The sequence below is a fragment of the Dendrobates tinctorius genome, unplaced genomic scaffold (assembly GCF_039654945.1).
Source record: "Dendrobates tinctorius isolate UK_male_01 unplaced genomic scaffold, ASM3965494v1 ptg000022l, whole genome shotgun sequence".
NCBI classification, from domain to species: Eukaryota; Metazoa; Chordata; class Amphibia; order Anura; family Dendrobatidae; genus Dendrobates; species Dendrobates tinctorius.
In genome coordinates this window covers 85,736,216-85,762,273 of record NW_027361690.1, presented here as the reverse complement: position 1 = coordinate 85,762,273, position 26,058 = coordinate 85,736,216, and the positions used below count along the sequence as shown (strand labels likewise).

The following is a 26,058-nucleotide window of genomic DNA, read 5'->3' as shown; positions in this document are numbered from 1 at the left end:
TGTTTTGAATCTGGAAAACCCACAAAAGTTGTCCTAACCCAAAAATAAATCCTTGTAATAAAAAAATCCCTCACATCTGAAAGTAATAAATGAATAATGCCTCTATAATTGCTTATTTCTCTTAAGAAACTGTCATAATAATCATCTAAAGTTACTGGTAAGATAAAGAAAAGATTTCACACCCAACTGGGCCCCGAAAGCTTCTAAATGTAGTGTTTCTGGTGAGCCAATAAAGATAGCAAGAATGTGATATGTTTGCCATTTTTCAGATAAAACTATTAGTGATGACACAAGAAACAACACTCAAAGCAGAAAGGAGTTTCCTGGTTATAGCCCCCGCCTTGTCCGCACCTCGGCCGCTAGGAAATTTTACCAAGCATCGTAGACTTAAAATGCTCTGAAAAGGGACTTTTTTAACCACCTGGCATCATTTCAGCATTGGGTGCCATACTCCACTTTTTAGCGTAAGTTCGCACTGGGCGTTTTTACAGCGTTTTTTTCTGCAGGAAAACCTGATCTCTTGGAATGAAAGAAGCTGCAGAAAAAAAAACATGCTTTTCTCGCGTTTTTCGCGGCGGTTTGGGCATGCTCGATTTGTCTCTTGCGCATGATGATGAAGTTTAGTGTTGAAAAAAAAATTCCTATTTTATAGAATCAGATTTTGGCACAAAAAAGCGCAGCAAAATGCGTTTTGGTGCGTTTTTGTTCAGCGTTTTTTCACCGCCCATTCATGTCAATGGGTGAAAAACGCTGAAAGAAGTGACGTGCTCTATTGTGAAAAAAAAACAAAAACATGCAAAGCACAAAATACTGAGGACAAAAAAAAAACGTGTGTGTGCATGAGATTTCTGAAATCTGATAGACTTTGCTGGTACTGTACAACGCAGCTGAAAATTAGCATAAAAACGCATCAAAAACTCCTGGTGTGAACCTAGCCTTAAGATAACCAGACGTGCCACAGAGGCTATGTCCATCCTGCGCCATCTGAACGCCGGCACAGCAGCCAAGTTTTCTCCGCTGAAGCCACTTTACAGCCGTGTGTTATTCAATTATCTACTAGTAAGAAGCTGCAGATCCACAAATCCAGACAGACGGTCTGCAGGGGTATCAGCCTCATGTCTTAAAGGACTCAAGTTGCTCTTCAGCTAATCCGTCACAGATTTCTGCCTGCTGGCTGTCCTTGGTGCAGATGGTTCCTGAGCGCTCTTCTTATTTAGGGTATGATTGCAGGGGATGTAAATTAAGAAGAAAAAAAAAAATCTGTGTCAAATCAGCAGCAAAATCTGCCAGCGTTTGTGAATTGGCAGCAGATTTTGTTGAAAATCCACATTAAAAATTGCCATTCTGTGGTTATCAAATCCACAACACCGGTCCGTTTTTTTTTTTGTTAATGGTGTGTGGATTAGATTTTGGTAAAATCATATCCACTTTGCTGCTACCGGAACATGCAAAACTAGAACAACGGAGTAAGCCATAAACCAGTGAAAATTATATACTAGGCAAATTCTATTAATACAAAAATGACAGAGTTAAAATATAAGACATACTGTATAATAAAATGTTATGCATACATTTGGAGGAGAATGGAAGTAGGCAAGGAGGGAAACAAAGACAGAAGTCAAAAAAATAGGAGCAAGGGAAGGATCACTGCAAAGTCACTGTGGTTTATGTCAGTGCGACATCAGCAGGTTGGCAAGCTCAATAGTAAAGTGCAGAATGTGCATCAACGATAAAGCCCATCATAGAAATATTATGTCTGCTTAAGCCTCTTTCACACTTCTGTTTTTGACCATCAGTCAAAATCCGCCAGTTTTTGAAAAAAAACGGATCCGCCATTTTTTTTTGCGGATCCGTTTTTTTCCCCATAGAATTGCATTACCGGCGGATCTTGACAGATGGCCATCCGTTGGATCCGTTTTTTTGCGGATCCGCCAAAATGTTTGTGTCCGCCGGCATGCCTGGACGGACCCTGCAACATTTGTTTGGCTGTAGGATCCGCATTTTACAGTGCGCATGCCCGGAGAAAGGAAGTCAGCCGGGGATTTAACCCTGAAATCCTTTCTGGCGGTGGAAAAAAAAAAAACTCTTGGACTGCGGTTCCTTTAAAATTCTGCATTCAACGGATCCGTCAAAAAAACGGTCCGGTGGCATCCGTTTGCATCAGTTACAAACGGATCCGCTTTCCGCCATTTTGGCGGATTTTAATTGACAAGAAAAAACGGAAGTGTGAAAGAGGCCTTACCCATAGTAGGTCTGGACCGCTGTCACCCTCCTTTACTATTGAGCCATTTTTGTATTAATAAAATTTGCCCAGTGTATAATTTTCAGTGGTTTATGGCTTACTCCATTGCTCTGGTATTGCGCCTTCTCTGGAGTACTCCGCTTGTATTAATACTATACGCTCCTCGCACATTGGGACAGCTACACCCTAACACGCTCTCGGCCCCATTACAGAAATTGTTCCTTTTGATTATTGTTTTAGTCTGCTACAGGAACATGCGTTAAATTTCTCACCCAGAAAACCTGAGTGTGACCATTGCCTTATGGCATGTCTCTAATTAAGCAGATATATATTAATTGTAACTGGTGTATGAGGGTGGTCCTGATTCTGTCAGGTCGCGATCCACTGTCAGTGAGCAGGATGTTCGGCTGTCACTGCGCTCTCGTCATGAGTTCCTCCAAAGACTGATCCCTGTGATTGTCGTAAATTAGCAGAACTTCTTTGATGTCATCTTCCTGGAACCCCATGTCGTTGAACTGAAGTAAGAGGCGGAGATATTCTGCAGCCTGCGCAAGACACAGAACAGAGGTCAGGACACTTCAGAGTAAGCTCACAAATGGCGCTTACAGTATATTCAGCAATGTGGCGCTGTATGTGGGAACAGGTGAATTCCACTTTCACAATTATATCGGGATCTCCCTCCAGTTTCAGTCCTGTGCTGAACACAGGAGAGAGTTACCTTTGTCGGTGCGTTATCAGTGCTGTGTGTGAAGGGGGCTGACTGACGGCTCATTTCATTATAACAGCTGATTTACAGACAGAGAAGGCTAAGCCAGTGAAAAAGGCAGTCTACTGGACATAAGCCGGGACAAGAGTCTCTCCTGTGTTAAGCACAGGACCAGTAATGGAGCTGCCTAAGCCTAGGACCGAGCACCTGGCATAATGGAAGCATATTCATTAAATTGAAGGTGTGGTCCGAAACCAACATTTATTTTAATCCTAAATGTCTGTCTATTCAATGTCATAAGCTAACTTTTTTTCTAGTACACTTAAAAGGGGTTTCCCCACAAACAAAATTAATTTTAATCAACAGATTTTTAAATAATAGGATCCACAATTGGATGTGTTTAAAAAAAAATGTGCTGAGATAATCTTATAAATGTGCCCCTGCTGTGTAATGCCGTGCCTGACCGTACAGGAACATGGTCTGATCATACCACAGCTCCTGGGCGGGGGGACAAGAGAATATACAGACATTACAGCATGGGGTCATAGTTGATTCTGTGAGGTAAAACATTTCCCTACCTGTTTTGAAGCAACGTTTTACCTCACAGGAAGAATCAGTTGTGATCTCATGCTGTAATGTCTGTATACTTACTTTTTTCCGCCCTCCCATGCTCATGAGCATGTGTGAAACGTCGGCGTGCACTGGGATGTCATCCAAGTGCAGTCCGACATTCGTGGACACAAATAATGGAGACATGAAGTTGTCCATCTTCTCCGCAGGGGATCACACTGAGGGGACACTCGGCTCAAACTCTGACAGAGTTTGAGCCGAGTGTTATTGGCATAATTGACCCCTCGCATGAAAGAATCTCTGAAGATGGAAGTTTTCAGTTTTGTCATTGAAGGTTTGCCGAGTAGTTGTTGTTTTGTTGCATTTGAGAGGCTGCCATGATTTACAAAATCAGCATTGGCCATGGCAGAGGAAATGTGAAGCGCCACACAGCTACTCCGACCAGTGGCCATAAGCCTGGGCAGCTCGCTCTTCATAAGGGTTCCTCCATCCTTTTTAGCAATGTCTACATTGTCCTTCTTTCCTTAGCATCTAGAGCTGTAACTGTACTCGGTTATTTCCATCTTAAGACATTAAATTCTTCGATGGAAGCTTTGCCTCATATTTGAACAAGGCCCAATCTACCCCCCTCCACCGCACACTATTTTAAGGCACCCTGTTAAAAGCCTGGTCTGGAAGGATTTCACTTCAGAGAGATTATCCGCTTTCTTGTGTAACTTATTAAATCAAGATGAGGAAATAGAATTTGAGGATTAACTCCTTCCAAGCAAAAGTATCAAAAGTTCCAATTATGTTCCTACATGCCAACTGTCCAGATTGTGCCGGGACAATCGCTGGAACCGGATCACTAAAAGGGTTGGTTTTTAAAAAGATTTCACCCTAGAGTGGGCTTTCCTGGTCAGTTTGAGGCGTTCACAGGTCTTCATCATGAATATAGCATTTCTTATGTTTGGAAGTATGTACAGGTTAACCACTTTTATCAAGACTTATAGGCAAGTGTTGTTTTAAAAAAATTGTCTGCATCTAATACAATTCTATGGGAAAAATGTGCACATAAAACTCAGCCTACCCGAAGAAAAATTGACGTGTTGCGGATTTCAACAAAAGCCTGAGAGTTTTTAAAGATGTGCAGACTCAAAAAACCATCGTGGGAACTTCACATAAGGCAGAGGTCAGACTTGCGAGAAACTCGTCAATACCCGGCACTGCCGCTGGCACTCAGATCGGAGCATTCAGCTGCATAGAAATTACATGCAGCTGAACGATCCGAGTGCCGGCTGCAGTGCCGGGTATTGACGTGCAAGACTCGTCTGAGTTTCTCGCAAGTCTGACCCCGGCGTAATAGCTCTCTGCACCACCCCAATGACTGGAAGTGAGCGGCTGCAGTGGAAATACTTCATTTTCTCCCTGTAGCTGCTGCACCAGTAAGCCAGCTACGCAGTGTTTTAAGGTTATGTGCGTTTTAGATACTGGCGGAGCTGCCGAGTTTTCTCAGGGTGCGTATTTTAGGAGAGAGAGAGTGGTCAGCTTCTGAAAAATAAGAATGACACTCTTTTTAACAACTTAGGGTTTATGAACCCTGAAACAGTTAAATGAAGGGTCATATAAGAGCAATGTGTTTTGATATTGCTGTCCATCAGATTCATTTTATGGATTGTTTTTGCACCACGTGCATATACCCAAACTGCAGATTCACCCTATATCTGCAAGTAATTAGCGTTTCAGGACGTTACAGGTTCCCTTTAAGTAACAGCCCAAACTAAAGGATACCAAATATGTGCAGTTTTCTTCCTCACAGACAGCCTACAAAATCCTAATTATCTCACACTTTTAATATGCAAACCTGTCATTCAAGTGCGTGTTCCCACAAAGCTACATCTAAAGGGTATGGGGACACCTATACTGCGGCCTATAAATCTTATTGATCAGCCATGCTGGCATGTGTCCATGTCTGTGTGCAGGAATACAATGCCAGGGCAAAATGGGATGACAAGTAATATATGCCTAAGGAAACACAATAGAAAATAGGAGCCACAGGGTGTGTCTCATGAAGACCCCTTCTGAACAAAAGATGGACCCCAATCAGCTGCATCTCACTGGGCCGTCTGATGGCTGGAGGAAGCTGAATCTGTCTAGGCTGACTTGGAAAAATGAAAGGCCTTTTATGTAATACATAGATTGCTTGTCCACCAACACCGGACAGACTCTTACATTGTTGCTCTCACTGGGGGTCACAGAGAGGATCCCTCTATGTCTATATGGGACAAATTCTTTTATGAAGGATCTACACCAAAACTCCACAGAACCAGAGAGGCTAAACTATCCTGTGTGATGAGATTTTATGCCGTAAATACGAACTATTCGGACGTGATCAGCAGGTACTTCATCTCATGTAGAGGAGATGAGAAGATGATGTGCACTGTGATTTGGCTGCTCATGCTTTCACTGTCTGGCTATATAATAGGAAGCAGAAATGTGAACATCTCTTTACAATATAAAAAGCCAATGATTTCCAGTATGTCTTCTGAAACCGATTATCTCTCTAAATTGTTCTTCAAACCCTATTGCAAAATGGCATATTGATATTACATTAAACATAGTTTGATGGGTTTTCCAATGATTCCCAGAACTATATGGTCCAGGAATGCCAGCTACACGTATGTGGCCCCACCGCTCTCAAGTCCATTGAGCTAAATGGAAGTTATGTTGCTTACTCTGAGATTTCTATCGCTCTCATTCACTTCAATGAGGGAGAGACTCCATAGTCTCACTCCAAAGTCTCCTAGTGTTCAGTGTTTTATAGTCAATCCTTTTAAAAGGCCCAAAAACTTTATGGTTGGAAACGCCTTTAAAATATACAGTTCAAAAACCTCACCAAAAACTCATCGTGGAAACACAGCGTTAAGGGGTTTTCCAGGACTTGCAATATTTTTGCTTATGGGGCTAAGAATTATAGGCAGGTAATTGCTAGCTACTTGCCTCATCTGGGTGGAGAAGATGATCACAGACAGCATTTCCCATGCTTCACTTCATCCCATGTCAATGTCATGTACTGGCAAGGGACTGTGGGCTCCTACCCAATCCCTCAAACTAGGGACTCCCCCCGATTACCCTAGATGGTGGAGATGCCGGGGTCTTGTAAATGGCTATGCTCCCAACTTAAACTTTAGCTGATCCCTCCCCCACAGAGGGAGGTGTGGGACCAGAGTTTATAGGAACACACTAACCAGACACACAGGGGTGAACAGAAAGTGATAAAAGAAAACTACAATCAAACAAATACACTTACAAAACAACAGAGTAGGAAACAGGGAAGATATACGAAGTGGAAACCAAATATGAGAGGATAAGGATAAACACGCAAACCACCTCCCCGCAGCAATCTCTAGAAAACCTCTCCAACCGCCAACTCCAATCACTGAATTTTCTCCTTCACCAGGAAGTAGAACCACTATCACTGGCAACTCTCAAGTGCCAGTGGCTATCATATATACCAGAGGGTTGTGGTCAACACAGAACAGCTGAAGACAATTCAGGATGGAGAGCTCCAGGAGATCAACTGAACTGATTAACCCTTGCCATTATAGCGAAAGGAAAACTTACACTGTTTTAGGGTATGTGCATACGTTGCGGATTTGGCTGCGGTTTTTTCCACGCGGATTTGGCTGAATCCGCAGGTAAAATGACCTGCGTTTTACCTACGGATTTAGTGCGGATTTTCTGCAGATTTTGTGCAGATTCCACCTGTGTTTTTACACCTGCTGATTTCTACAATGGAAGAGGTGTAAAAACGCTGCAGATTCCGCACAAAGAATTGACATGCTGCAGAAAATAAACCGCAGCAAATCTGCGCGGAATTTTCAACAGCATGTGCATGGCAGATTTGGTTTTCCATAGGGTTACATGGTACTGTACACCGCATGGAAAACTGCTGCGGATCCGCAGGTCCAAATCCGCTGCTGATCCGCAGGGCCAAATCCGCAACATGTGCACATACCCTAATAGGGTGATGAAGCAGTTCTAATCAGTGCAGGAGTTTGTGTAACCAGATGCAGCAATCTTCTGGCCCCTCTATTTAGCAACTACCTGCCTTTTAGGGTGTGTGCACACGCTGCGGATTCTGCTGCGGAATTTTCCGTGTGGATTTTGCAAAATCCGCAGGTAAGTCCGCAGGTTATCTGCGGATTAGCCTGTGGTTTTCCCCTGCGGTTTGACACCTGGACAATGGAGTAGGTGTAAAGAAAGAAGTGACATGCTGTGGTTTTGAAACAGCAGCAAATCCGCGCGGAAAATTCTGAACCGTGGGCACTGCGGTTTTTGTTTTCTATTGATTCCGAGAATCCGCAGAGCGTGCACACTCTCTTAGGGTTTGGCCCCATACACAGAAACAATTTCCTTGATAAACCCCCTACTTATCATGAAACTGGAAACTTAGTTGTCAAATTGTTGAAGTTCTTCAACCTCGTGCAATAAAACTTTTAACTTTTTTTTTACTTGCTGGCAGCAACTACTATTGCAATGGAAAAAAAGAGTATTCCATAGCAAAATTTGTATGGAATCCAGTTGTATTCAAGTTTGCCAGTGATTATTATTCTTTTAATACAGTAAAGGGGTGTTCCCATTTTGGATGATCTCTATGATCGTTCCTGTCTCTAGAATGTGGTCTACCGCCTACTGTTCCTCCCAACGAGGTGATTACCAGCCTTCATATTCAGATGGAGAATGAATGGAAAGGCAGCTGCACATACGCATGACTCTCTCCATTCACTTTTATAAGAGTCATTCTATATATGCATATAAATAAATACACTATATATAGATATAAATATATATATATAATCATAATTATTCTGTGCAATCAGACGTGTGCTGTACGGAGCAGTCAGTATATTTCACACAGCGTTACGCCCTGGATGTTGATGATATATAGTGAGGCCCATGTGATTCGCCGACCCTGTGACGAGGACTCTCAGGAGCTGATGGGGGACTTTCTCACAGTCTCTGTCTGATCCCTGATTCGGCTTCATACAAACAGGAAATGAACAGTTTTCCCAGACATGCCATCGTGCAAAATACTATGCAAAATTGGGATAGCACAGCCCATTGACGCTGAACACAAGAAAAATCATCTCAGATTGTCCAACGTATACTACAGTACATTGCTTCTATTATCTTCCTACTTTTTAATGCCTATCTGCCTATTCCTATATTATTCTAGGAAGGATTTTTTCCTGGAGTATAGAGTTAACCCTCTCATGGATGGAAGGGCTTCCACAGATTAGACAAGGCATAACACAGTTAGTTTTCACAAGTATTTTTTTTTTTTTGCACATGTCCATTAAAGTACGGTAATTAATAAAGGGATAGACAAGTTAAAAATACATAAATGTACTTAAAAAGAAGTTATAAAACTTATTAATATGCTTCAATTATGCCATGTACCCTGATTGTGAAGTGTCGGCTCGGACATCAGGCTCACCTGCTCCACTTCCATCTTGTGCCCGACACGGGTGTTTCTTGTGCTCGACACGGGTGTTTCTTGTGCTATCATGCCATCAGTGCTCTGTATGGTGGGGCTGGCTGACTACACAGATTAAGGCTAAGTTCACACTTGCGTATGACTGATCTGCGGATGGCTGCGTACATCCTCACTTAAGCTCCGCCTACGCTGCACCTACTTCCGCATGCGTCCTGCATACCTATCTTTAACATTGGGTACGCAGGGACATGTATGCGGATGCGTCCGCATGCGGCTTTTTTACGTGCCCGCCGACCACACGGTAACGCAACATGTTGCATTTCTGTGCGGTCGGTGGGCACATCAAAATGCCGCATGCGGACGCATTCACATATAACGCATATCCCTGCGTACCCAATATTAAAGATAGGTATGCAGGACAACGCAGGATGCATGCGGAAGTAGGCGGAGCTTAAGGGAGGACATACGCAGCCATACGCAGACCAGCCATACGCAGACCAGCCATACGCAAGTGTGAACTAAGCCTAATAGCTGAGCAATCAAGACTAAAATGTATGCGCCCAAATCCAGATTCCTATGTCATTAATGGCAATAGAGCCATAAAGATTGGATGCTATACAGTTGACCCGGTGGGATCTGATTTTTTTTTTTGCGCACCCATAGACTAGAATGGGCGAGTCTCATTCGAAATACGGGAAAGAACATTCGTGCATGCTGACATTTTTGTCACGTGGACATTCGGTCCATGTTAAAAAACTGGTCAGCTGAACATAACATTGGTCTGATTGCAGTTTTGATGAGGTCAGAATTTTCCACGTGCAGCAATAAGACCAAACATATAGTCCTGTGAAAAAAAAGCGCTGAAAAAGCACCTAGTGTGAACTTCCCTAAAAGGATTTTGTCATCTGATTTTCATACACCAATTTACATATATATGTGTTAGGCATCAGGTTCCTGTCGCTGCACAGCAGCCATCCCAAGCCTTGCTTCCGGCAGTCTCCCATTCCTCTTCAGCCACAGAGGAGGCTGCTCAGCAGACTCGTCAGACCCGGCACTATGCCCAGACTAGCTCTGTGGGTTTGGTTGCTGCTGCTGCCGCCGCCGCCACCACCTCTGGTCCAGCTATAGCAAGGTATGCTGGTCAGCAGCAAGCTACTCCAGGGGCTAAGTCCTCCATTTGGTCCACTGAGCATGCCCGTGGGATGATCTCCCATTGGAGATTGGAGGTCACGTGCTCAGGTCCTGCTCCAGCTTGGATTGGACCATCATCAGGAAGGTCCCGGAAGGACGCTGCTATAAAAGGGTCGCATGGCCACTCGGCCATCCGCTAGTATAAACTGCATTACCAGACTATGAGGAGTGAGTGTTGTTTACATGTATGAATGTCTCTGGTGAATGACTCATTAAGAAACCCCTACCCTGGGTACACATGTGTTGTGCAGCCTAGCCTGTTAAGCGCCCAGGCTTATGTGTAGGTAGAGGCAGAGTCTGAGACTGGCATCAGTGTCCACCAGTGGCTCTACACGCCACAGTGCACGTTCTCGACACTCCACCATAGTCAGCGTCTATAGTGGCATCTGCAGGTGCGACGCCGCGCACTCAGAAGGTCTAGGGGGACTCTGACCCCGTGTCCTTGGGGCTAATAAATCCCAGCATTGACGTTGCTGGGCTGCTCTATGTGCACAGGACCTGTGATGAGGTCACAGGAGGGGAGGAGTCAGGGGTCACATGATCAGGGGCCTCATTGTATGCAGGACTCTGCTGTGCTGATTGTCATCGTGCTGGATGATAGAAGTTTATGTGTGGGGTCAGGAGGGGTTTACAGGGTGGATGTAGCAGAGCCGTATGTGTACAAGGTGTATGGAGCAGAGCCGTGTGTGTACAAGGTGTACGGAGCAGAGCCATGTGTGTACAAGGTGTACGGAGGGGAGCTGTGTGTGTACAAGGTGCACAGAGCAAAGTGTGTGTGTACAAGGTGTACGGAGCCATGTGTATGTACGGAGCAGAGGCGCATGTGTACAGAGTGTACGAAAAAAGAGCCATGTGTGTACGAAGTGTACAGAGCGATGTGTGTACGAGATGTACAGAGCAGAGCCATGTGTGTATGAGGTGTATGGAGTGGAACCGTGTGTGTACAAGGTTTACAGAGTGGAGCCATGTGTATGTTCGAGGTGTACGGAGCGTGGCTGCGTGTGAACAAGGTGTATGGAGAAAAGCCGCATTTGTACGAGGTTTACGGAGTGGAGCCATGTGTGCACTGAGTTGAGCCGTGTGTGTGCAAGGTGTACGGAGTGGAGCAGCTTGTGTATGGAGCAGAACCGTGTGTGTACGAGGTGTACGGAGTGGAGCTGCATGAGTACAAGGTATACGGAGCGGACCCGCGCGTGAACGAGGTGTATGGAGCAGAGCCGCATTTGTACGAGGTTTACAGAGTGGAGGCGTGTGTGTGAGGTGTATGGAGCGGAGCCGTGTGTGTACGAGGCATACAAAGCAGAACCGTGTGTGTATGAGGTGTGCGGAGCCGTGCGTGTACAAGGTGTATGGTGGGGGACAGTCCCGATTTTGAGAGTCTGCCCCGCTGTCCCGGCCGGGAACTTACTTTTCCCGCAGACGCAGAAGTACACGGCGAAGCCCCGAGGAGCACTTTAAGACTCGCAAGGGACATTTCACCGGAAGTGATGTGCTGGAAGCTGACCGGAAATGAGGTAATTTCAGGAGGAGATTGTGACGGAACCATGGAGGGAATGCTTGAGATCCATCACTGTTGTGAATTCTCTGGATCTGACTTCTGGGTCGGGGCTCCCTCTGGTGGTTACTGCGGATGGTGGAGCTGGCCGGGTTGATATAAGTCTGCCACCTGACAACGATGATTGGAAATCAGGGGTTACTGACTGGCAGGATATAAGTGAGCAGGCTTCCCTCAGTTGCTGCTGGTGATTGTTTCTTCCTGTGCATTTTGAGGTCTGCTGTCTCCTGCCTGATCCTGCATTTTTCAGTTAAGTGATTCATTTTCTAATCCTTTGCATCTGATCTGGTTTTGCCTTTTTCCGGGGCAGCGCTGGACCCCGCTCCATATGTTACAGCTTGTGTCAGTTTGTTCAGTCCCCTGTTATATTAGTCTCTTTTGCTTTGCTGCCAGTTCATACCAGAATGCTGATATAGTGGGTGAGACGTCGTGAGACCTCAGTGTTTTTTGTACATCAGACGTGTTGGATTTTTTAGGGTTTTTGCCTGATTGCAGTGTTTTTCCTGTCCTATCCTGTCTAGACAGTTTGGGCCCCATCATTTGCTCAGTCTATTTTCTGCCTGTGTTTGTGTCTCATCTTGTCTCACCGACAATATATGTTTGGGGGCTATCTATTCCTTTGGGGTTCTACTCCGGGGCAGTTTAGATTTCACCTTTCTTGCTTTAGGCTTAGTTAGTTCTCTGGCTGTGCCGAGGCGTCTAGGGCATCGTAGGTACGCCCCACGGCTACTGCTAGTTGTTTTGCTAGGATTAGGGGTCTGCAATCCGCTAAGTTATCAACCATTCTGGCTTCCTGGTGACCTAGCCTATTCCTGATATCCTCCTCGGTGACCAGTTCATAACACATCACCATGTCCTACTCCGACAGCGTGGACAGCGGGATCGCCTTGGAATCGGGGATGCCGGCCATGTGAGCGGATCATGATATGTCCTGCATTGGGATGCTCAGGTGGGCACTACAATGGGAGCCGGGCTGCTATACTATCTTTATAGAATCTTTCTTTCTCTCTCTGTTTCTTTCTCTCTCTGTTCTTTCTTTCCCTCTCTAATCTTTTTTTCTCTCTCTCTGTTCTTTCTTTCTCTCTCTGTTCTTTCTTTCTTTACCTTCTTTCTTTCTCTCTCTCTGCTTTCTTTCTCTCTCTGTTCTTTTTTTCTCTCTGTTCTTTCTTTCCCCTCTTTCTTTTTTCATTCTTTCCCCTCTTTCTTTCTCTCTCTCTGTTTTTTTCTTCTTTCTCTTCTGTTCTCTTTCTTTCTCTCTCTGTTCTTTCTTTCCCTCTCTAATCTTTTTTTCTCTCTCTGTTCTTTCTTTCTTTCTCTCTGTTCTTTCTTCCTTTCTTTACCTTCTTTCTTTCTCTCTCTCTGTTTTCTTTCTCTCTCTGTTCTTTTTTCTCTCTGTTCTTTCTTTTCCCTCTTTCTTTTTTCATTTTTTCCCCTCTTTCTTTCTCTCTCTCTCTCTGTTTTTTCTTCTTTCTCTTCTGTTCTCTTTCTTTCTCTCTGTTCTCTTTCTTTCTCTCTCTGTTCTTTCTTTCTCTCTCTGTTCTCTTTTTTCCCTCTTTCTTTCTCTGTTCTTCCTTTCTCTCTCTGTTCTTTCTTCCTTTCTCTCTCTGTTCTATCTTTCTCTCTCTCTGTTCTCTTTTTTCTTTCCCCTCTTTCTTTCACTCTCTCTGTTCTTCCTTTCTCTCTCTCTGTTCTCCCTTTCTCTCTTGCTGTTCTTTCTTCCTTTCTCTCTCTGTTCTTTCTTTCTCTCTCTGTTCTCTTTTTTTCTTTCCCCTCTTTCTTTCTCTCTGTTCTTCCTTTCTCTCTCTCTATATTCCTTCTTCCTTTCTCTCTCTGTTCTTTCTTCCTTTCTCTCTCTCCTTTCTTTCTTTCTCTCTGTTTTTTTCTCTCTCTCTGTTCTTTCTTTCTTTTCCTCAGCACCAGCCACTGTGCCCATAATACCAGCCACTGTGCCCTCAGTACCAGTCAGTGCGATCAGCAGTGCTAAATGGGTGTTGTTGGGGCATGGATATGGGTGTGACTAGTTGTGAAATGAGTGTGGTCGGGGCGTGGCCTAAAATTTGCCATGAGCCCGACCATGGCTTGCCCCCCCAGTTTTGATCCTGGGTACGCCCATGTATATGCACATAGCTCTTTCACAGACTAGTCCAGCAATACCATTACATGGCCAGTCTGCTCCTCCGTTATTGAAAAATCAGTATTTCTTTTAATATGCAAATGTGGGTGATTTCCCAGTAATGGAGGATCGGACTGGCCATGTACCGATATTGCTGGGCAACTCTCTTAACTGGCAATCTTTTAAATGGCAACGACGTTTAATTGTTTTAGGTTCTGAGAAACCTTTTCAAAGGGGACAAGCAACATGGCTGCACCTACTGCTGTCCCAAAGATAACGGCATAATTCTCATCTATTAACTCTTCCCGCAGTGCGATGAAAATGAACATCCTGGGCAAGGGTGTGTAAATATGGATGGGAATCAAGAGATGATATGTTATCAACTTAGATGCTACTCTCAACCTCTGGAGTAGCTGCAAATGCGTGTGTGCATCAGCTACTATCAGCCCTCCGTGACATGATCGCAGACTACTGATAGGTTACCATTGCAGTTGTCGCTCCCATGCTACCATCCTGGTACTACTGTAAGGCCGGGGTCACACTTGTGAGTGCAATGCCGCACTCAGGACAGGAGTGTGCGGCTGCATGTCTTTCTATGCAGCTGAGCGCTCCGGTCCTAAAACTCAGTCACAGACTGAGCTCCATGGGGGAACAGGATTTTTCCTACATACTGCAATATAGTGGTACTGCAATGTATAGTAAAAGCAATCAAATGATCACAGGTTTAGGTCCCCTAAGGGAACTAAAAAAAAAAAATAAAATCAACAGTTTTCAACAAAATACAGTATATAGAAATAATTGTAGCGCCTATAGTGTCTATAAAAGTCCAGTCTATCAAAATATAAAATAATTAGCCCATATGGCAAACACCGTAAAAAGAGAAAAAAAAATTGAAATGCCAGAATTACATTTTGGGGGGTCACCACACATCCTTAAAAAATGCTATAAAAAAGTAATCAAAACATTGTTTGAACCCCAAATGGCTCTCAATAAAAACATCATCTCACTGCGCAAAAGAAAAAAACAACACCTCATTCGGCTCCATCGATGGGAAAACAAAAATGTTACAAGAAATGGACATATAAAGCAAAAAATGTTCTTTTGAAGAAAGTGAAATTTTTTTTCATCATTTGAAAAATTGATGTGAATTTGGTATCACCGTAATCACGCTGATCCAGAAAATCATGTTTCCAGATTATTTTTACGGCACAGAAAATGCAGTAAAAACAAGATCCAAAAACACTATGGTGGAATTGCATTTTTCCCCCCTCATTTTATGCTTTTAGGAATTTTTTTCCAGTTTTCCAATAAATATTGTGGATTGGTTGGGTTTCATATTATTCATTCTATACTGTATCTGTTTAATTTCATTTTTAAATTTACCATATAGTTACAAGGATATCTAGGGATTTATTACACACTGAACTGTCATTTCTCCCTTTACTTATGGCATTTCATTTGTAAAGAATACGCACTGGGATTTTTTCTATTCTCATATATTAATAAATTGTTCTGGTTCACCTACCAGTTTTTCTCGTGTAGATGCATGTTTTTTTAACTAAAGTATGAATTTTTTTTAAATTAATTTTTAATGTATTTTTTACTATTATTTATTTTCCTTTGCAAATTTCCTTCTTTAGGTGCATTACATTTTATGGCAAAATGAATGATGTAATTCAAAACTGCATTTTGTCTCGTAAAAAAACAATCCCAATGTCGAAAGAAAAAAAAAAAAAAAAAGTTATGACTCCTGGGAGAAGAAGAGGAAAAAAACAAAAGTTGAAAAATGAAACATTACCCAGGCTTGAAGTGGATCGTTGACCATGTTGTCCTTTATCTACTTTCTGTACAAGTAAAGTCCTACTGCATTGTAGAGGATGCTCAGAGAAATATTCTTAGACTAATTCATTACATGTTACTGTAACTCTTTACCTTAAGCTCAGAATTCTGGAATATTTCCATTGCTTCTTCCACTTGTGCTTCTTCATACCCCAGTTTACAGAGGCGATCTGTGGCTCCCAGGTAACTCAGAACCTATATGATGATCAAGTATGAACAGCGATTAACTGGGTAACTGTTTAACTCCATACTGCAATAATAAAGGTTAGCTGGCTTCCTATGAGATTTCCCCTCGAGTGTTTACGATTTGTAAATTTGATTTAGAGCCTTTTTCGACTATTGACAAGTCCTTTATAATTAAAATCTTGACTATTACAGCTTCTGGCCATGTGGGAACTAAAAACCATCAGGTCCCCAAAGGAAACATCTTATGCAGGCTTGACCGTAGTGTCTCTCTTACAGCTCTAATCTCGAAAGAGGGGGAGACACCAAGTGCAACAGGGTCTTATCCGGAGGACAAAGTGGTCTAGGTGAGAGATTTAGGGATTTCTCACCTTTTGGGGTTGTTTAACCCACAACTAAGTAATCAAGGTATGTCAGCTGCTGCAGTACAGTCACGTCAGGAGTTCCCGCCGTGTAGAACAATTGGTAGAAAGGTAAGAGTGGTAGTCTGTACTGCGGTGCTAGATTCAGGAAATCCAGAGGATGTGGGGAGGGATTAGATCATGCGGTTTACTCTCAACGTGTTTGAAAGTTGGACCAACTTCTTCATCAAGAGAACCACTGCTCTAATCTTGGCATAAGGCAGGAATAGGAGGTGTACAATGGACACTCCAAGGCTTACTTTCACTATGAAGGTAGTAACAGCATTAGTAGAGAAGTTTTCTATATCTGGATGCACAACCCGTAGTCAGCAATGCAATTCTGTGTCCTTCACAACCACAACTGAGGAGGGGTACACACCATGAAATACATGTCTCATCTTATGTTATGTGGCAACGCTTGTTGAAAGGTCAATATTGCCTTTGGATTGCTAATCCCAATAGGTAGTGCTAGAGTTCTAGTCCTCTTTCTATCTAAAGAAGCTATTTGAATGTTTAAATTCCCAGAGAAGCATTTAATAGCCTATAAGTTTTCTAATGCCAGCTTGGCACTCTCCACAAGGAGAAATATTCCCCCTTAGCCCCAAGGTCAGAAGCCTCAGAACTAGTCAAATCAGAACTCCTACTTTGCACTGATGAGGGGTAAATATCCTGAAACATGTGTCTGCAAACAGAGTTTTTGGTTTGGCTCATGTGGCAAGGCTCATAAAAAAGATCAATATAGACTTTAAGAATTGCTACCTCCACTAGATGGCACTAAAGCTCAAATCCTCTTCCTTTCCAAATAGAATTTTTGCATGTAACAACCACTGAGACATAGACATGCTTGTGTGTGTGTGTGCCAGTAGTATAGAAAGATGTAGCTGGCATAACTTTTTTCTGGCAGCTCCCCTTTACAGTAATTAATACAGAACTTGGAAGTTGCATGCAAAGGTCTTCCAGGTCCTTCTTGTCTTTGGTCAGAGGAACAGTGTGAAATCAGGAGAAGGTACTAATGGGGGCACTGGGTGACACAATTAGAGGCAACTTGACTGCCGCTTATAAGGAGGGCACCGCCTGTACGACAGTGGAGTCTAGAATGTGGTCTCTGGATCAGAGAAATTTGTGCCCCGGACTCTAAATAGTTCACAGTTCATTTATCATGACGTTGGGATTGTCAAGTTGTTCTCCTTGAGGGGAGACAAGACCGTCCCAAAGCCCCACACCACCCACCTGTATTAACCCCATACGCCGCTTAATAACTCCAGAGACCAAAAGTTTCTTTGGAGTTTGCATGGCCACAGCAGCCTTTTTTTATTAAATTAACAAACAACAATAGTAATGTATTATGAACACCATAAATACAATAACTTGAACACTGAAGAGGAGTCCTTGAAGCCACGAGATCTAGGTGAATTACCCCAATATGTTGTGGACAAAACCCAACATATTACTCCCAGCCGTTACCCCACAGGCTCAGGAGCACTGACACACCGAGACATATTGTCCACTAAGCAACTAGGGGATCCGCCCACTTTATGGAAACTCCCCACCAACTTTTCACCAGATCACCACCACCGTACCTCTGAACGTAGGAGACCCTATACCGTGAGTCTCCAAAACCAATTTCCAAATGACTCCAAGGACTCCCCCCCCCCCCCTTCCGAACCGCCATGACCCGAATAACTTCAACTTTACCATACATCAAAAAATAAAAAAGGGGAGGGAGGGCGGGACAAGCTTCTTGGGAAAAAGAGCGGGAACTGTGGGGAGCAAGGCCCATTGCCCAACACTATATATCGGCCTACCAAGCCCACGCCCCCCACCTTCACCCTCCAAACCCCCCGTCATGCTGACCTCCGCCCACGCCTCTTCTGGGGGGAGGGGAGGCTCAGCTCCGGTCATTACTATATGAAGGATCAGTAATAACTTTTTGAAGAAAAGATAACTAGAAACTTTGTGATCGGTTTTTGTGTGCTGCCAGACTAGGTGGCATTATTGTAATTCATTATCTAAAGATGTCAATCTTGCTGATGAAGTAATGAAAGAAACAGAAATGCAACTAAGGACAGTGAATGCTCAATTAAATATAGTAGGTATTCTTCATAAGTTTCAATGATCTCTTACTAAACATGTAATGATAATAATCTAAAATCAATCCTGTAGTAATATATGTACACTACTATAGTAAGTTATTACAAACGTAAGACCTTTCTTTTTACAAGATAGCTAAAAAAATAATTCATGGTGAGCAAACCTTGGCAATTACCTGTTCCAGGGTTTGCCCTCCCATTTTCTGCATTGCGATCAATGCCCTGCGAAGTGGGTACCCCATAGATGTCACACCCTCAATGATATCACGCTCTTCCTGGCTAAGAGCTGACAGGACATCACCTGAGCTGTCCGAATGTTTCTTTCGCGTAGGTGGGAGGCAGGAGTACGGACTCAGAGACTGAAGGTAAAAAAAACCATAAAAGCTGCAAACTGCAAAATGGTGCTGTACTGGAAGGTTTCTAACTTGTAAGCATACAATAATAAAACGTCCTTAATTTTATTGGCACACCATGAGGCCATAGCACTTGATGATAAGTGTCTGATCACTAGGTAGGTGTCAGACTGCTTGGACCCCCACAATCCCGAGAATAGGGCTTTGCAGCCTCCATTTTGAATAGTGTGATGGTCACATATCTGCACCTCCACCACATTTATTGTCTATAAGATGGAAAGATAGCCAAGTACAACTTTTAGCTGTCCCTATCAGTCTCATAGACAATCGATGGAGTAGTGATGCACATAAGTGACCATCATGGCATTTAGATGGTAGACTTCTGAGCCCTGTTCTCAAGGTTCAGAGAAGGGCCCTGTAGAAAGAACTCTAGCAATTATAGTTATGGTGGGCCAACAACTTTAATATTTATGATCAACAACTCTTTAGGTCAGGATTTGTAATTCTATGAGCCAGTTTTACTTTTTTAATCTATTAGAAAAAAAAACCCTAAAAAAAGAGTAAGAAAGAAAAATTAGGTATTCTCTCTTAGAAGATTGTGGTCTTAAACCAGGAGTAATAAGGACATATAGGTACTCATTATATTGCAAAATGGGGTCCATGTGCATAAACAAGATCATCAGTATTCAACTGTAAAAAGGGGCACAGCGTATGTATGGTGCTGTGCCTGTGAATGAAGGGTATAAGGCGCCACAGCCCCTTCACTCAGCTGATCGACTCAACAGACGAGAGCCTAACCCAGACTTGCTCAAATAAATTACAGTTAAAGAAATCTATTGTGCAATGTTCATTTTGATTATATATCTGTTTAGTAAATCAGGTTAAGAAAGGCATATATTTTACCGTATGGGTGGGTTTGTGGCAGCGAATTGGAGGAATGCTGCCAGCACTGTAAGGTCTTTTGGAGCAGCAGCAGTTAGGACATGGAGGCGGCATTGGGCTCATAATGTGTCCACAGCAGTTGCTCCTTTGGTGATGATCTTGGGGGCTGCCTCTGAATTCCGAATGTTCCTTTCCTGGGTGTACTAGAGATGCAATTCTTTTATTTGCAGACTCAAGCTCATACTTTGACATATGTAATGGAGTAACTGACTTTCTCCTTTTCAGGTGGGATGAAGAAGATTCAAGATGAGAACAGCGACATGTGGGAGGTGGGCTTGGCAGAAATGGAGAAGTACGTGGTCTGTTAGACCACTGAGGCTGAGGGCTCTTACTGGATCGCATCGTTGTTTCCCTTTGTCGAGCCTCCTTTTCACTCTCCCCTGATGAAGAGTACTCATCGTCTTCAGAGTATCCATCTTCTTCAAAAATGTTCTTTTTCTCCAAGGTTTCTGCTCCACCCCAGCTGCTTCTTGATCGACTAGAATTAACATCCGATGAGCTCAAACTTCTACACCTTCTCATGGGTAAAGAAGGCCGCTGAGGACTGCTGCGCCTGTTCGCGCATAACCCCTTCCTTTCCTGTATCATCCAGTGTGGAGGTGCAGAGGGTCTGGCATCATACACAGGTGCTTTCCGACTGTACATTTCCACCCAGTCTAGAATTTTTCTCTCTATGGAGAAATCATGCTGTAGATAAAGAAAAGTCTGTTTTTACATCTGATCTAAAGGTAGAACAATATTTTCAACAAATGGCCATGTTACTGACAGGCCCCATATACTGTGCATCCATCAGACTGTTCTCAGAGACTACTGAAAATGCAGACTTCTAACAACAATAATCTACTGAATATTGCTATACATGGCTGAATTTAATAATTTTTTAAAATACTTGCTGATCCGGGCTGTTAAAGGGAAGTTGTCACCTTGGAAAACATTATTAGCTTGCAGATATAGAGGTTAATCTGCAGGTAAATTGTGTTATAATGCTGCCTGGTGGCATTACTGAAAGTGTGGCTACTGGGAGAATATGTACTTATTTCCTCCTGGAAGCCGCTGGTTTTCAATTGTGTAGGCTTGCGCGGAAGGGCTTCAGTCATCGCACACAGCCCCGTTGCCTATGTTGTGAGCAGCAATTCTAAGTACGCCCCAGTACTATGATTGACAGATTGCTATGCGGAGCATCTGTGCAGAGTGGGCTGTCAATCAAAGTGCTGGGGCATGCTTTGAGCTTCCGCTCACAATATAGTAAGTGGTGCTGTGAATGGTGACTGTAGCTGCCCCCAGGAGGAAATAATCTGCTTTTATCCCTGTAGCTGCACTTTCAGTAAGGTGAAACAGAAAAAACACAGTATAACAAACGTGCAAAAATACTATGTTGTAAAATATATATATAAATATAAATAACTGTTACATATATTTTTTACAACAGAGTATTTTTCCACGTTTGTTATACTGTGTTTTTTTCTGTTTCAGTCTTTGAGTGGTGTGAACACTGTCCTACCAACTTTTTCACTTTTGTGCATGGCTCATGTGTTTTTAAACTTTCAGTGAGGTGGCTGTGCAGATTAATCCTATATCTGCAGGTAAATAATGTTTTCGGGGGTAACCGGTTCCCTTTAAAGGAGATGAAAGCTGATCAGCAGTCATTTATTGGTCTGTTTAGACAGGCCTACCAGCATTCAATGTGCACGAGTTATCACTAATACGATTGTTTTATGCGCATTGGTAGTACCTAGTCAGGAACCCGTGACATCCTCATCTGATCATGCCTCTATACTAGTTATAGAAGATTGATTGGCATATTGACCTTTTAATACATTAATAAAAGTAAAATTTTAGGGGCCTGTTTGCTTTTTTGGGTTTTCAATATTTTGAGGCCCTGTCATCTGTCATTTAACTTTGGTTTCCTATCAGCAGTACATGTCAGATATTTAATAATCAACACAGCCACCAAGCTAGCATGTTGCTTGTTCGTCGGGTGATTGCCGACCTGTTTAGACAGGCAGATAATTAAGAACGAATGCTCGTTCCCCGATTATCAACCCGCTAAATGGGCCTTCAGTTGAAATCTTGTAACAGGGTTTTGTTTTTTGTTTTTTGTTTTTTCAGCTAAAGACAAGTACAGTAAATGAAACAGTTAAGCTCATCATACACATGAGATTGATGTTAGATGATCGTTAGATCATCAGGCGCTATCTCTTTAGGCTACTCCATAAAAATGAGGGCTCGGCTTGGCTGACATTTCATGAGTTTTCAACAAGGATAGAGGAAAAAGCTGCTGCCTGACATCTTTTGGCAGTGGCTTTATCATTCCATTCCAGTTAAATTCCCACTGTCCGATCCTTCTCTTCCTGGGCAACATATGTTGAGGGAGAGTCAGGAGGCCCCCCATACACATTTTATTCAGCTTGATAATAAACACCATGGATGGTATTAAAACTGTTCATTTAACAATAGGATCTCAAAAACATTCCTATATTATAGCTCTGTACAATCTCTGAAATGTATGGAGCTATAATATTGTGCACGTAGAAGTCTATGGGCCATACTCATATCAAATACAGTATTTTCTATATGTCTCAAATTCTGTTAAAAACATAGCATAATCAATCAATTAGACGCCTTGTGGTTTTTTTCCACCCTAGAAGCATTGCTCCATAATATAGCATCATATACAAGATATATAGAAGCTAAACCTTCCTTTTTGGTCAAATAACTAAGCAACTCAGTAATAATAAAAGTGATTTAAAGGGACTCTGTCAGCAGAGAATTTCAGTTCAAGCCATGTACAGGGGCTCAGTGCATCATGGATTGGCCAAATATTTAAGTACGCCTTCCCACCTGCTGGTTTTCCATCTATGTCCTCCCTTCTCTGGTTCTAAAAAAGACAGAGATGTCAATCAAAAAAGAGGGAGGTTGGAGACAGAAGTAAAATGATTTGGGAAAGAGTATTTAAATGTTTGGCAGCGTCAAAGGTGCACTGAGCGCCTGTACGGGGGGTTGAACAGACATTCTGGGCTGACATTCTCAAATAAATACATATATAATATAGTAATGGTCTATGCAAGTAGTAATAGCTGATCTCCATGACTCACCACAGTACACATTAATGTATCGCTGCAGTCTGGAACATTAATATTTGAGAGGTTGGCTATGGTTTCTTCAGGAGAGGGGACAGGGGTGAATCCATCGTACAATTTGAATGGGATGTCATCCAGAACATTCATTCCTGTGGCGTCTCAATATAGGCGAAGCCTAGACAATGATAACCAAACCTTAGAAGGGAAGACACTAAACTTAATTTGATTTGTGACGATTACCATATGTTCTTACCCCGTAATCACTACAATCAAGTAGAGGTTGCATATAAAGGAAGCAATGAAACATCTATACCACATTAAAATACATTCTACTGATACAAACCAAGTAGCAGGACTATGCCGAATGTTCATGATGCTAAGAACTGACAATTATCTCATCAACATTGTGTGATGATGAGATCTGACAGCCCCATCACCTCTTCTATTCCTTGGAGTAACATGGACATGGTGTCACCATCCCCAACCCAGTCAGGTTGAGTTCTGTTTCACCTTTTTACCTTTAACCGGCTGGAAGCATGGTGTAATATTTCACCATAACATAGGTGACATTTCCAGATGTTTCCTAACAACTTACTGTCAATGTTGTAATGAAAGATGACATATTTTGGAAAATACAGAACATAATCCATGAGTATGCCTGCTCTGTAAGAAATCATACAACTAATATATCCTTATCGCTCACATGGGTGGTCAGTGTTCACAATCTGATCAGCCAGCCAGGAACAAACGCTGCACATATAGACAGCAGGCATAGATATCAGACACCAGACCATAAAATGTCCAGAAGTTAACCTCCTTTTCTTGGCCACATAACCCAGACCTCCAGTGACCCTACACGAGCACCATAAAACCGTATTATGATCTACGTTCGGTTTAGCAGAATCCTGGAAAGTCTGCAATTGGGTCTTGCAGCCGAAATGTGAATATTAAAACGTGAGCACAAAATGGTTGCATGAAAATGGGCCATCTAGAAAACAAATGACATAGACATGTTAGTCTACATCTACAATATGCAAATTGCCTCTTCAGAGAGGTAGAGAACTAGAACTCTAGTGCCACCTATAGGAAGTAGCAATCCTAAAAGGAAATATTGATCCTTTAATGAGCCTTGTTACATGACTTAGGATAGAAGCCAATATCTCAATTTACAAAACTGTGTTTCGGGGTACTGCCCCTCATCAGTGCAAAATATGAGATCTGGTTTGGCTGGGTGAGACGTATCTGACCAGGATCCAAGGGGTAACATTTCTCCTTGTTGAGAGTGACATGTCAAGCCTGACATGCCAAGGTGAGACTTTTAAGCCGGAATGCTCCTCTGGGAAATATGCAAATTGTCCTATACATCTATCCTTATCCATTGTTGGAATCTTAGACCTCATTCACACATCAGTATTTCATCTGTAATTTTATTCCAAAGCCAGGAGTGTCTCCAAAACACAGACCAGGTGTCAATCTTTCAATTATAGCTTTTCTATGTAAGTTTTGCTCATGTTTTTGGTATACAAACACTGATGAAAAATCACTGACGTGTGAATGAGTGTTCTAAGGTTGCTACAATGGATAAAGTGTGTATATTGTAGACCAGTGTTCCCCAACTCCGGTCCTCAAGAGCCACCAACAGGTCATGCTTTCAAGATTTCATTAGTATTGTCCAGGTGATGGAATTATTGCCTGTGCAGGTACTGCAATTATCACCTGGACCATACTAAGGAAATCCTGAAAACATGACCTATTGGTGGCTCTCGGGGACAGGAGTTGGGGAACACTGCTGTAGACTAACAAATCTATGACATGTATTTTTTATGTGGGACACATATTATACAGATAACATCAACTTTTAAACAGTATTTTATAGTTTATACCTGTCAAAACACCGGATGGACGCCTCTTCAGATGCTGATGTAGAATAAAAATTTCTCACTGAAACAGTGATCGCTGCAGACTGTATCCCAAGCGAACAGTTCTATGGAAGAGGGACGTCTGTAGACATTTGCAAGACGCCAGCAGGTAGTTACCACTGCAGCCTAAAAGCTTAGTGATGCCACGTGTAACACCCACAAGTAGCCTCAGGCCACACAACACAAGTTACGCAGGATGCTTACTAATCCCATTAATACCTGAAGGGATGTGTGATTGTGAAACGTGACCAAGAGGAGAATACTACACTGACTGCAATGGGAATAATGTAAATGCTGACATAAAAACTGAGCTAAATACAAAAAACCATAGGGGAGACACACTCCACAAATAGGTATGTGAAACCAACCGAAAACACGCAGAGTGCTACACAGGTCTCATGAAGAAATATATTTTATTTATGTCAAAAAAACAATGAGTAAAAATTTTACAAAAAAACCCAGAATACTCCAATGGAGTGGTACCAAGGCACATATGGACATACTGTATGTCATAATAGATTTATCAAAAGGTCACGTGCAAGATGCATATATACAGGGGGCGAAGCCTGTGGGTGAAACGTGTGCGTCGGGGCTGGTGGATCAGAGCACATGCACCTTACCCCCTTTTTTACTGGCACATCATTTTGATGTAAGTACACTATGGCTTCCCTCTATTTAAGAGGTAGTCTCAGCATTTTGCATGTACTTACAGTAGGGTATTTTTTGGTGAGGGCTCTATTTATCTGTTTATATATTTTTGTATATATGCAGTCCGATTTCCGCGGATTCAGACAACGGAGAAAGTGGGAGACATTATGTTCTCCATCTTCTCCTCACCTGCGAGTGAATCGGATCACACTATGCTGACAGTCAAATCAAACTCAGAACAGAGTTTGACCAGAGTGTCATTACCATAATCGATCCGATTTTCTATTGGATGAGAGAATATCCGCTTGTGTGACCCTGGCCTTGCGCTCATTTTACTAATATGTTACAGATGTGAAATCCCCAGGCAAGTAATTTTCCCACGTGGCCACATGAGAGACCATAACTGTTATGGAGGGCCAAACCAATTTGCTGAAACTAGCTTATTTTTTGAATTATAAGATACAGTGTTTACCCTCAAATTTGGGAGGAAAATGGGGGTGCATCTTATAATCCAAATGTAGCTTACCGATAACATGAATATTGATATAACATAATAATAACAATAAGTTAATATTAATATTGAGCAGAATTACCATATTTTGCGGACTATAAGACACACCCCAAATTTCGGGGAGGAAAATATATTTTTTTATTTTTTCTCAATAAAGCGTTGCATCTTATAATCCAATGTTACGGTAACTTACCGTAGGGAGGACAGCTGTAGTGGAGCCAGGCCACAGGAGGCAT

General features: G+C 42.6%; 1 protein-coding gene across 1 annotated transcript; it reads right to left on the bottom strand.

Moving 5' to 3' along the window:
- Positions 1-901: 901 nt before the first annotated feature.
- On the bottom strand, positions 902-26,058 carry UBAP1L (ubiquitin associated protein 1 like). Its single transcript, XM_073569158.1, has 6 exons — positions 26,016-26,058; positions 22,760-22,902; positions 19,626-20,351; positions 18,546-18,728; positions 15,789-15,890; positions 902-2,787 (listed from the first exon to the last, which is right to left on the bottom strand). Exons 1-6 carry the CDS (start codon positions 26,056-26,058, stop codon positions 2,653-2,655), a joined length of 1,332 nt encoding a protein of 443 aa, XP_073425259.1. The 3' UTR covers positions 902-2,652.